This window comes from Gadus chalcogrammus, chromosome 14 (assembly GCF_026213295.1).
Source record: "Gadus chalcogrammus isolate NIFS_2021 chromosome 14, NIFS_Gcha_1.0, whole genome shotgun sequence".
Lineage (NCBI taxonomy): Eukaryota > Metazoa > Chordata > Actinopteri > Gadiformes > Gadidae > Gadus > Gadus chalcogrammus.
Window position 1 is genome coordinate 5,135,138 of NC_079425.1, and position 12,500 is coordinate 5,147,637.

The following is a 12,500-nucleotide window of genomic DNA, read 5'->3' on the forward strand; positions in this document are numbered from 1 at the left end:
AACAGATGGCAGGGGACAAGGATGGGTGATGGTGGAGGAACCTGGCAGGAAGACAGCTGCACCACTGCGACGCATGCTCTGACTGAGCTACAACTTGGCAGCATTCATCATTGTGAGTGATATAGGAAAACATTAGCATAGAGAATATAGCTTTATCGTCATTCATCCTCTGTCATCACAGGTCCCATTTATTTTATATTCTATCACTGTTTAGCAGATGGTTTTATCCAGAGGGGCAGTGGATTGAGATGTGTGTCGTTAATGAGCAGGTAGGGGTTAGGTCTTTGCCCAGGGATGCCTGCTATTAAATGTGGGTACAGGGGTTTGAACCAAGTACATTTCGTCCAGGAGTCAAACATCCTAGACACAACTCTACCCTGCCCCTTTAATAAATACAAAACATTTCATAATTAAGCATAGTAATATAAAATATGGTTTCGGATTAACAGCAGGTACAATTGAAGACTCACCATCTTGTTCCTCCATGTCGCTGTGTGTGTCCACAGTGCCCTGGGAGATGCCTACAGACCAATAGGACATGCCGGCTCTTCCTCCTGACCCTCCTCTTCCTCTGGAAAGGGGTTACAGTGGAGCTCCCAGCTTCGGGGTGAAGCTAGAGGCCCCAGAGAATGGACAAGGGCTCAAGTCAGCGTTTAGGCTCGATCACAATGACATGCAATGAAATTGAAGCAAAGGAGCTAACAGCTGCAACATGTTGTTGTTCTGATGAAGTCAGACCTAATAAGTTAAGAATTCATTGCAATTACAATTAGGGCATTTAGCAGACGCTTTTATCCAAAGCGACCTACATCGGTTAATACACACATTGACACACCGACGGCAGAGTCAACCATGCACGGTGACAGCCAGCTCAGGAGCAGTTAGGGTTAAGTGTCTTGCTCAGGGACACAACAACACCCAGGCTAGGAGGAGCTGGGGATTGAACTAACAACCTTACGGTTTCAAGACAACTGCTCTACCTCCTGAGCTGATCCCGACCCGACCCGCGTTGTCAGCCTAAAATAGGCCTCTACCAAAATTAGGTTATTACAAATGGGTATTATTCTCTGATTACGATGGAGGATGTGACACACTTTTAAAGATGCATTAGTGGTAATGATTGTCTGTCTGTGTGTTATAAACAGTCAATTGAATGACTGATTTACTTCATTCATTTATTTACTTACATTTAGATTTATTTCTTTATGTATGTTTGTGGCCAAACTTTCAAGAAAATATTTTACGAGGGGACTTTTCACGACAGGGGCACCGGCATGTGTCACCTAGAACCACAACTCTCTCTCCACAACCCTGTCAGAACCACACACGACGCTGAAGTTGGCATCCGATTCGCAGCATCCGATTCGGCTTGAAAACCACTTAGAATCTTCAAATCGGTCCTGATTGAAAACCACTACACCTAGACTCTTCAAATCTGGACTACATTATGTAAAACATAGTTTCAGATTTGTGAAACCTTTACCCTATTTGTGAAAATGCAATACAGACTTATTTGAATGCTTTTTAGGGGTCCAGACCGCATTGCATTTTCACAAATAGGTTAAAGGTTTCACAAATCTGAAACTATGTTTTACATAATGTATAGCCTCACTGTGATAATTGAGTCCAGATTTGAAGAGTCTAGGTGTAGTGGTTTTTAATCAGGATCAGTTCTAATGCGGTCTGGACCCCTAAAAAGCATTAAAATGTGCCTTTATTGCATTTTCACAAATAGGGTAAAGGTTTCACAAATCTGAAACTATGTTTTACATAATGTATAGCCTCACTGTGATAATTTAGTCTAGATTTGAAGAGTCTAGGTGTAGTGGTTTTCAATCAGGACCCGTTCTAATGCAGTCTGGACCCCTAAAAAGCATTAAAATGAGCCTGTATTGCATTTTCACAAATAGAAAAAAGGTTTCACAAATCTGTAACTATGTTTATTATAATGTATAGCCTCACTGTGATAATTTAGTCCAGATTTTAAGAGTCTAGGTGTAGTGGTTTTCAATCAGGACCGATTTAAAGTGGACCAGCTGCTGAATCGGATGCTGCGAATCGGATGCCAACTTCAGCGTCGTGAACCACACAATAAATGACGTCTGGCTCGGACTGAGATTTATACATTGCGCAAGGATCGCGAGAATGCGGTCTGGGAGACTGGTGTCCGTTGTAAGTAACGTTCGGAAAACACAGTGAAACAAAGTAAAACTAAACGATTAAATGGGAGGCATGACTCATTTTTCCCTTCCCATGTCCAGTCAGTTCCGACAGATACAAAACAGGCACACAAGGGCACGCACACACGCGCACACACAGGCGCGCACACACACACACACACACACACACACACACACACACACACACACACACACACACACACACACACACACACACACACACACACACACACACACACACACACACACACACACACACACACACACACAAACACACACACACACACGGGCTGGGTCCATAACAACATCCATAACTATCGCTGTGCAAACTGACCTGAATAATGGAATATTAATAAATACGTTGTTGAAAAACGCTTAAACGAACAGGCAGCGGGTTACAACTTTAACCATGCAATATAACTTTCGTTACACACACACACACACAAACGCATACAAAACTTGTCAATAAATTGACTTAACAGCAACGAGTATTCAACCAAAACATCATTCATTAGTCATTAAACACAACACAAGTACTGAGTTTCCGCAACATGTTCAGTAGACTCACCGCAGGACTCAGCGCATTAATCCAGCGCTTGAACGACGTTAACAGCAGACCCGCGGAACGCGAAATAAAGAGATGAATTCACTTGACTTCCTGATTTTACAGAACTGATACTATCCACGCTTAAAGCGCTGATCCTGGAGTTTATCGTTATCCCGCTCTACCGCAACTCAATTTCCGGTCTTAAACTTATTCTGAGCAGTGTACGCCAGTATTTAACAATCTGCACAGAGAGAAAAACAAGAACGTGACAAGAAAATGAAAAAAATCAACAACAAGGAGGCTACGAGTTATGGGTTTTTTACAAAAAATTGGACAAAGCAAGAACAGAAGGATTTAACGGAAAGGGATATCTCTATCAGAAGACCCTCCCTCTCTCTCGCCGTTACACCCATGTAACAGAGTCCCCCTCTATCTCCTCTCGCCGTTACACCCATCTAACCGAGAGTCCCTCAGCTGGGCGGATTGTCTTGTTTCTACACTGTTTTGGAATGCATTGCAATGCATTACATTTTCTGTTCACGAATACGCGTGCATGTACAGTCCTACGCGTGCATGAGTAAAGACAAGTAAAAAAAAAAAAAGCAAACCATGTTTTGTTTTTTTATTATTTAGATGTTCAATTTAAATATGAAATGCTGATGACATGTAATACATATTAGAATACATATTTCTCTGTATGTCCGGCGATGAACAATCCTAAATATATAACAAAGTTCAATCTAATTATTATTTGTTATAACTATTGCATAAGCATTTGAGGACCTAGAAAATGGTCAGAAATGTTTCTGTCGTTGGTGTTAAACATATGAAGCATATCCGTTAATTTGTTTACAAAATGTTTCTAATTGAAAAAGAAGAAGGGTGGCCATTTTTGAAAAAAGACAAATACAAAAAACACACAAGGGGATCAATTCAGTTTGCACCAACTCTCTTCATGTAGAAATAACATTCTTCTTATGTAACAGTATTAAAAAAGTCACCATTGAGGTAAATATTACCTCACTTGAAATGGGGAAAAAAGTGATTTCCTTCCAACATGTGAAAGGGGATGAAACTGCCCATCAAAACAGAGCATTTTATAGTAGATCAAAATAATAGAACTGACTGAAGGCTACTAAAGTATAACACAAAGGATGATAAAAGGTAAAAAAAATGCCATTTCTGAATTCATCTCCGCTCCCATCCCTTTCCAAGCATTTCAAATCACAACCAAAAAGTGTGCACAGTGTCTTCGCCTGTGCACAAAATATCAAGTTAGCGTGGGAAGCTGACCGCTTGGATGGTGCCAGTGAATGCTGTAGTTTCTTAGTGAACCAAGACGTCGGAGTGAAACGTTGGAGCCATCATGGTAAGTGCTGGGGCCGTCTCCTAAGAGCCACGGTCTCTTGCTCTCTCTCTCTCACTCTCTCTCCCCTCCCCTCCCCTACCCCTACCCCGATCCTACACATCATTCCTACATGTTGTTGCTCAGTTTGATGGTGATGGCCTTCACCTCGGTGTACTCTGCCAGCGCATACTCCCCGCTGAAAAACAAGAGAGAAAAGGGGAAACGTAGGTGAGCTGGTGTCAATGTTGTCTTGGTGTCGTTGATATGGTGTGGTGTTGGGAGGAGGTTTTGTTGGGTGAGCTTACAGTTCTCTGCCGTTGCCCGACATTTTGTATCCGCCGAAGGGCGTCTGTGCGTGCAGGGCGTTGTAGCAGTTTACCCTGGGGAGAGGGAGAGAGAGAGAGAGAGAGAGAGAGAGAGAGAGAGAGAGAGAGAGAGAGAGAGAGAGAGAGAGAGAGAGAGAGAGAGAGAGAGAGAGAGAGAGAGAGAGAGAGAGAGTGAGAGAGAGAGAATGAGAGAGAAAGAGAGAGGGGGAGAGGGAGAGAAAGAGAGAGGGATAGAGGGAGAGAGAGAGCGAGAGAGAGAGAGAGAGGGAGGGAGACAGAGAGAGAGAGACAGAGAGAGAGAGAGAGAAAAAGAGGGAGAGAGAAAGAGCGAGAGAAAGGGAGAGGGAGAGAGAGATGGGAGGAGAGAGAGATGGGGGGAGAGAGATGGAGAGAAAGAGAGGGGGAGAGAAAGACAGAGAGTTAATGGTGTCTTGATAAATTACCAAATTGATGAACAACAGCAATCTATTTTGTCCCATGTATGCAAATCGGAACCATTAGAGGGCAGTACAGTCCCAGATGTAATCTAGATTGTCTCCACAGTATTTTCACTGGCTGTCATTCCAGGACTGCGCTCCTGTGGTCTGACAAAATGCAATGACTATAATACTATTCCAGCAAACCTGCTGAATACACATTACATGTATGTGTTTAAATTCCATACATTCCATATCCTTGCCCTGCTCTTATATATTTAGTGTCCCCCTCATTTGGCTTCAGGTTTCCTCTGTACCAAACCTCTGTACAAGAGCATTTGAGGAAGCATAGTAACTTATCCGCATAGTAAATAGTAGAATGATAAGTAAATGTTTGTCCTTTCGTCAGAGTTATTCCCCACACTGAGTAGGTAGGGGTCTCACCGGGGAATGTATCTTAAGGGGTAAGGATCAACTCTTTAGCATGTATAACTCCCATGCAATGTTCCTCGGTTCGAATCCCCTATGTCTGCCACCTACCAGTGGCAGACATAGCAAGTTCTTAATGATTAAAAAAGGAAACAATGATTTGTGTGTGAGGGAAGAAGACAAGGGTTGGTGTGTGCGTGAGGTGAAGATGATGAAGGTTGAGGGGTTTGAGTCAGAGCTTACCACACCGTGCCGGCCTCAAGAGCCGACGAAACAGACAAGGCCCGGTCCATGTCTTTGGTGAAAACAGCAGCCACTAGTCCATACTTTGTGCTGTTGGCCCTGTCAATCACCTCCGGCAGGCATTTGAAGCTGAATATACACTGCACCGGCCCGAAGATCTGCAGGAGAAGAGGTTCAGCTATGTCATTAAGAGGGGGGAAACTCCAACGCTCAAGGCTGAGAGTCTGCTGTTGCTTTAGTTTAAGAACAGTGTGTATATGATTTGGTATAAAAAGTATACAAGACCAGACCACATTTGGCTAAAAATGTTGGTGGATCCCCCCCTGCAATCTCAATCTCTGCTCTATAAGTAGCTTTCGCTCTGCCACAGAGAACTTTGGATCAACTTGAAAGTCAAAGTTAAAGGCTGTTTAACGTTTTGTTCTAACACACATAATTCAAAGTCTACATTATGAGGTCCAGAATGGATGGATTTGTGTTATTTATTTTTTTGTCATAATTTATTTCTTCTTATACTATACTCAATATGCAGCGCTTCAACCATGTCAACCATCGTGTAGTAAAGAAGTGGAAGCAGACCTCCTCCTTGGCGATGCGCATGTGGTCCTTGACCCCGGAGAAGACGGTGGGGTGGATGAACAGGCCGGTGTCGTCCACGGCGCGTCCTCCACACTCCAACAAAGCCCCCTCCTTCTTACCGCTCTCGATCAACTCCATGATCTTGTCAAACTGCTTTCGGTCAATCTGTGGGTTGCAGTCACAAGCAAGAGGGTTAAGGACCAGGAATCGGATCAAAGTATGATATGAAGGCCTCTGAGGTGAATGGTGGTACTGTATCTAACATTGTCACCAAGAGTTTAAAATGAGTGCTGCAGCCCAAATTCACAACCCTCTCCAAGGCTGTGGTGGCGACTTCTTTCTATCGACTCTTTGGTTATAACAATGGCAACCAACAACTTTATATGTTCATATCCAAAACTATTATATAGATTTTTCTGCCTTTATAGTTACACACAAAACTGCGTTTACCACATTTAAAAGCCTCTGAGCAGCGATTAATGGGACCCTCTGAACCGTGAACCCTGAACCGTGACATCATGGCTAACCCCTCTGTGGACGGCAGAGGGGCTGACGGTTCGCCGAGCATCAACATTAACAAACGTCCGCTCGTCCTCTGCACACCAGGCCGTTGGATCTAGCTGCAGCGAGCGCCTTTAGTTTTTTTTCCCCCCGTGTGTTGGGGTCTGTCGCGAGCGAGGGTAGGCGTGACGTCATCACCTGAGGTCCGTGTGACGTGCGGGGATCCAGGGGGTCTCCCGTGACGAGGCTTTTGGCGCTTGCCACGCTGAGTCGCACAAACTCCTCGTAGACGCTTTCCTCCACGAAGACCCGCGACGCCGCGGTGCAGCACTGGCCCTGGTTGTAGAAGGCTCCCTTCTGGGTCTCCTCCACCGCCAGACGCACTGCGGGACACAGCAGGGGTTCCAGGGGAGACGTCAGCACGCAGCAGGGTTAAAAGGCTGCCTCGGTATACCGTCTTGCGTCGGGGGTCGGCTTGGCTCAAGAGGAAGAGCGGGGTGGACTTGTAACCGAAAGGTTGCTAGTTTGAGGTTGAGGTGTCCCTTAGCAGGGCAGCTTAGCCTAACTGCTGCTCCCGACAAGCAGGCTGTTGCATTGCATGGTTGACTCCGCCTTCGGTGTGTGAATGTGTGCATGAATGGTTGCTGTTGGCTTTGGATAAAAGCGTCTGCTAAATCCCCTTAATGCCCTTATTGTAAATGTGATGTAAATGTGGAAGGAAATGCAAACATTGATTTATATGAGCAGGAGGAAGTAATCCGGTACTTATTTAAAATAACGGCAAATCCTACTGCTGCCTTGAGGGTGTCACAATAATGCAATACATGTGTTATGTGTGTGTACACAAACACACACACACGTATAATTAATTCACACACAAACCTCAGAAACACCCGACACAGATGCACGTGCACATGCACGAAAACATCTATTATGCAGATGAGTGCTCACACAAACATACACACTCACACACACACACACACACACACACACACGCAGCACACACACACACACACACATATGCACACACGCACGCACACACACACACACACACACACACACCAGCCCATTTCCTTTGTGGCTTGTGTCTTTTGATCGGGGCGGGGATGCGAACCACATCACTTACGGTCTGAGTCAGCGAACACAATGCAGGGGTTCTTTCCGCCCAGCTCCAGCGTGACTCTTTTCAGATTGCTCCTGGCCGCCGTCTCTTTGATCAGCTGGCCGACCTGCGGAAGCGAGGGGGGGACGGCACAAGAGGAGTCAGTAATCCGTGTGTGTCGTTAACCTGCGGGGTCTGCTCACGGGAGAAACGCCACCGCCGCTCGTTTGCATACACCGTAGAAAGAAGGTCCGACAAGATCAGTATCACAGTGTTTAAAAGGAGCTGTAGTGGGATGGATCTGTGGAGGTGAAGACCTTTCTGAACTACAACATCAACTGTTGCTGCTGTGATTCAGAAAAGTCTTAAACTCCACAGAGTTTAAGACTGTTGGCTGCATCATTCGATGTATGTTTTGCGGTTGTGAATGTATTTTTAAATCCTATTCATGTTTGCGGTTGTGAATGTATTGTATATGTGTGCCAGTCCCTTGGCTTGTCCACTTGTTTCTCAGTGCGAGCACAGGAGTAGGAGAGCCAACCAGAGTAGTGTATGAGTGAGTTTCATTTAGTAATTTAATATGAGTGCAAGACAGACAAAAAGCTATAAAATAAGAATCATTCTATCAACGGTCACAGCGACGTCAGAGGCTCCTGCTCTTTGTCACATGAGGACAAAACAAATGCAAAACATTATGCAGAACATATTCCACATAGGCCGCTACCTACCGCTGTAGAGCCTGTGAAGGCCACCTTGTCCACGTCCATGTGGCTGGCCAGCGCAGCCCCCGCCAAGGGCCCGAAGCCGGGAAGGATGTTGACCACCCCTGGGGGAAACCCCGCCTGTCAGCAACAACCACCAGGGGATGGGAGGGTTAGAGACCGAACCGCTGGCAATTTAAACCAGAACAAGCCTTAACCGAGGGCGACAGCATAGCGCGCTGTGGCTTACGCCCCGTGCCCACTACCTCCGTCAGTTGTCCGTTGCCCATTGACTTTGAATGGGGACGGTCGCGCAATGCATTGTGGATCCGTCCGTTGACTTGGAGCGTTCGCCACCGTCAGAAAGTTGAAACATTTTCAACTTTTTCGGCAGCGACGGTTCCGTCATCCAATCAGATCGCGTATGCAAATTTAAGCACTGTGACGCGACTCGGGCTCTGACGATACTGGAAAGGGGGAAAGCGGGTCTTCTTGCCTCGCAACAAGCAGGAAGAAGCGGGAAGAACCCGGCGAACCGATTTGATTGGCTGACGGATGCATCTGCAAAGACTACTCCCCCATCCGTCAGCCAAGCCTTCCCACGTCCGTTGACTGACGGTGCAGTGGGCACGAGGCGTTACCCAGGGTCTCACGCAAACACACATACACACACGCCTCTGCATGTCGATACATCTATTTGTCTTTATACATCTCTTGTATCTGTATATTCTTCTATATTGCGTTAACATCTGCAATGAACGCAGAGGGTAAAAGAGCTTTGGAGCGAACCATCTACTTCGAAACACAAAACATAATGTCATGTAATGTCATGTATTGGGATGTTGGCAGAACTAAAGTATTCCTTCCCCCTCAGAACCGGAGCCGGTGTCAGTCTCTGTCAGTCTGTGAGCTTCCTCTACGTATGCAGAGGGACCTCTGGGGCTGACCTCCTTGATGAGCGCGCCGACGTGAAGGGCGGTGAGTGGGGTCTGCTCGGCCGGCTTGATGATCACTGTGTTGCCACAGCTCAGAGCCGGCGCCATCTTCCACATGAACATCAGCAGGGGGAAATTCCACTGCAGCGACAGAAAAAAAAGAGGGAAAAAACCATCATGCAAACATATTAGCTCACACTGTAAAGGCAAAACGGCTCTATTGCTACGAAAAACAACGTTCAAAGCACAAGCAGTGACGTAGGCCACTCGTTAAACATTGTCCAGACGTTTGAGGTTATTGAGTTCATCACAAGTTATTGAAGTTCAGATTGGGACGATGGGCCAACATTTGAATGATATTATCGTTCATCAGCACCTTGGCGCGAACCGATTGTTAAAACTTGTGTTCTGATTTGAGACAAATAAAACAAAATTGTAAGTGAGCCTCGACAGAGATCGTTTGACGCGAGATATCTTCCAAGTCGGGGTTGCTTCCCATGTGGCCCCACAAAAGGGCAGATAATTGGGCACTCAAACCCAGATCACGCAGCAGTACGTGTGCGCACTGGATGATTGTGTTATGTTATTGTTCAGTTTCCCAGCGTTTTTTGGAAACAGTCCTCGCCATTAAGGGAGTTTCGACGGAGAGAGGTTTCCTCTGACAATGAGTCATGTTGTGCGTGTGCCAGTGGTACCTTTAGTAATTACACAATGTCCTTCAGTATAAATTTCACTTTTTATGATATAATCTGCCTTGTCAAACAACAGCCGTTTTGTTCCTTTGTTGCCAAAGCAACATAAGAGGATATAGGCTTATGCGGCGCGATACAAGTGAAAGGGCCGTACACTGTCAAGATATAGAAATGATACACTCTCGTCTGTCTGTGATATGACAGAGTGGAACCTGACACTGTGCAGAGGAAAATAACCATGAATACCGCCCCACCTTAAATCTGATGTTGCTGCAAAAAGAACCACCACATTAACATATATTACATTTGGTGCAAGTACACCGAGCCCGAAAACAACTCTGGCTGCGGTTGCTTGTTGTTAAGAGTAATCCTCGCTTGAGGAATTAGCCGAGAGAAGGTGTCTTCTGTCAAAGACAAAACGATAAAAAAAAAGATAACGTTTCTGATATAGCTACACAATGGCATCGAGGTTAAGAGGAAATGTTAGCGCTGTTAACCTTCCTGGGCACTTAGGCCCATGCGTGGTGGCAACCCTCGGTTGGGGATGAGGTCTTTGTTAAGGGCTTGGCAGACCACAGCTGAGTGCTTTGGGTATCATAATGATGTGGTTGTGCTGTTAGAGCTGTGTGGGACTATCTGATGCTTGGCACCGACGTCCAGATACTGTTGCCCTGTATCCCGCTTCCCAGAGTTATAAACTTCTATTTTAATATTCAGCATTGTAAAACAAGCCGTGTCTTTATGCAGCTCAGACCGGATGGATTACAGAAAATGTTGTCTCCGACAATCTGAAAACAACACACACACACACACACACACACACATACACACATGCACCCATACACACACATGCACACGCGCACACACACACACACACACACACACACACACACACACACACACACACACACACAAACAAACACACACACACACACACACACACACACACACACACACACACACACAGACACGCACACACACACACATATACGCAAACACACACAAGCAGTGTGTATTTAATGATTAAATCTCTGACACATAGCCAAAGATAAGAATTATGAATGAGCATTATTACACCATATTGTTCATAAAGTAAAAACAGATCGAGGTCTGCACTCACAGGAATGATGGCTCCACAGACACCCACGGGCTCGTGCTTGGTGAAGCTCATGAAACTATCATCTGAGGGGAACAGAGAAGAAAGAACAGAGTAACAATGCAGTTATGTTTCATCCATTGTCATTTCAAAGTTGTGAACCGCCTATCATTATGGCTACATTATTTTCTCCCATTTCCCAATTTTTTTATTAGCTTTTCCTCTTCTCCAAAGTGACAAATTGTAGGAAATTGCGAACATTCTGAAAAGCTTACTGTGTCTTTATTTATTTTTTTACCACAATGACTGCTGCTTTTGCTGACACACCCATTATTGTGAAAACTATACCTCCTCCCGGTGTGTCACTTTTGAATTATGACCGTCCCTCAATACCAAGAAGAAGAGGTAACACGCAGAGCCGAGCCAAATGAAACACAACGCGTATTAGAATACTCTTTACACCCTCTACTCTGTTCCAATGTTGGGACTGTCCATAATTCAACCGTTAAGACATTTAAAAAGGAACATTCTCCTTGTCCATTCCAATGAGGAGACCGCTGATCAAATCCCGTTCTCATCGACCCAGCGTAAAGCCTGCAACACCAGCTCTCCCTTTTTACACCAAACTTTGATTTTTGGCCCTTTATGACAGTTTGTATATATACCAACGTATACACGACGGCGTTTTCTCACCAGATAACTGGTAAAACATGGCCTCTCGGCCTCTCGTCTTGACCTTCTCATGTTTCTATTGTACTATCCGCTAATCTTGCGTCTTTCATCTTCGGGGGTGGGGGGGGGGGGTGAAGAGGGAAAGGTGACATTAGCATAGCAGGGGAATACGCTGAGGAAATCACCGCGTTTGTAAGGCTAACGACATGTTAAGACTCAGAGCCTGGTGGGGGCCACTGACACCAAAGCCGGAGGATTCCCTGCAGCTCGCGGCCACACAATACCCGTTACGACCGGGTATTAAGGGGACCAAAGGGCCAGATGATTAATCAGGCTTAACAATGTATGGCAAAAGACTACTTTCCGCATGTACCCTGTTAAATACGGTGCAGATTTGATGGAATTAAATATTTAATTTCCAACTGAATGATATTCGAATTAAGTTCCGTAAAATAGGGAATTGTTCCTAATGTGAGATTAATAATGGGGCTTTATATATATAAAGATGGAATTTGGGGACAGATACAATACTCGCAGACAATGTAATAACCTTGTGGGTGAGTATTGTGTGTGAGTACCTGTAATACAATAGTATTACCCGACTGTAACACAATACGTCGCACAACGGATTAAACCTAAGACGACTGGACTGTGTTCTGCCCCTCAAGTGTGGGGATATCTTCCACACCCTGATGCGTGTACACCCCTGTGTACGGTGTCACACACACACACA

The 12,500-nt window shown here is 45.3% G+C and overlaps 2 protein-coding genes across 2 annotated transcripts in view; both read right to left on the reverse strand.

Moving 5' to 3' along the window:
* lrrk1 (leucine-rich repeat kinase 1) overlaps positions 1–3,246 on the reverse strand; it is a 49,056-nt gene extending 45,810 nt beyond the window's left edge. The window contains exons 1-2 of the mRNA XM_056608044.1: positions 2,749–3,246; positions 471–613 (exon numbers count right to left, since the gene is read on the reverse strand). Of these exons, the coding sequence (XP_056464019.1) occupies positions 471–540 (70 nt within the window). The 5' untranslated portion in view covers positions 541–613; positions 2,749–3,246. The remainder of the gene's footprint in view (positions 1–470; positions 614–2,748) is intronic.
* Positions 3,247–3,356: 110 nt separating this feature from the next.
* Positions 3,357–12,500, reverse strand: part of aldh1a3 (aldehyde dehydrogenase 1 family, member A3) — a 12,225-nt gene continuing 3,081 nt past the window's right edge. Inside the window, exons 5-13 of the mRNA XM_056608402.1 lie at positions 11,120–11,181; positions 9,320–9,448; positions 8,400–8,513; positions 7,696–7,798; positions 6,768–6,952; positions 6,069–6,233; positions 5,490–5,647; positions 4,381–4,455; positions 3,357–4,271 (exon numbers count right to left, since the gene is read on the reverse strand). Of these exons, the coding sequence (XP_056464377.1) occupies positions 4,202–4,271; positions 4,381–4,455; positions 5,490–5,647; positions 6,069–6,233; positions 6,768–6,952; positions 7,696–7,798; positions 8,400–8,513; positions 9,320–9,448; positions 11,120–11,181 (1,061 nt within the window). The 3' untranslated portion in view covers positions 3,357–4,201. The remainder of the gene's footprint in view (positions 4,272–4,380; positions 4,456–5,489; positions 5,648–6,068; positions 6,234–6,767; positions 6,953–7,695; positions 7,799–8,399; positions 8,514–9,319; positions 9,449–11,119; positions 11,182–12,500) is intronic.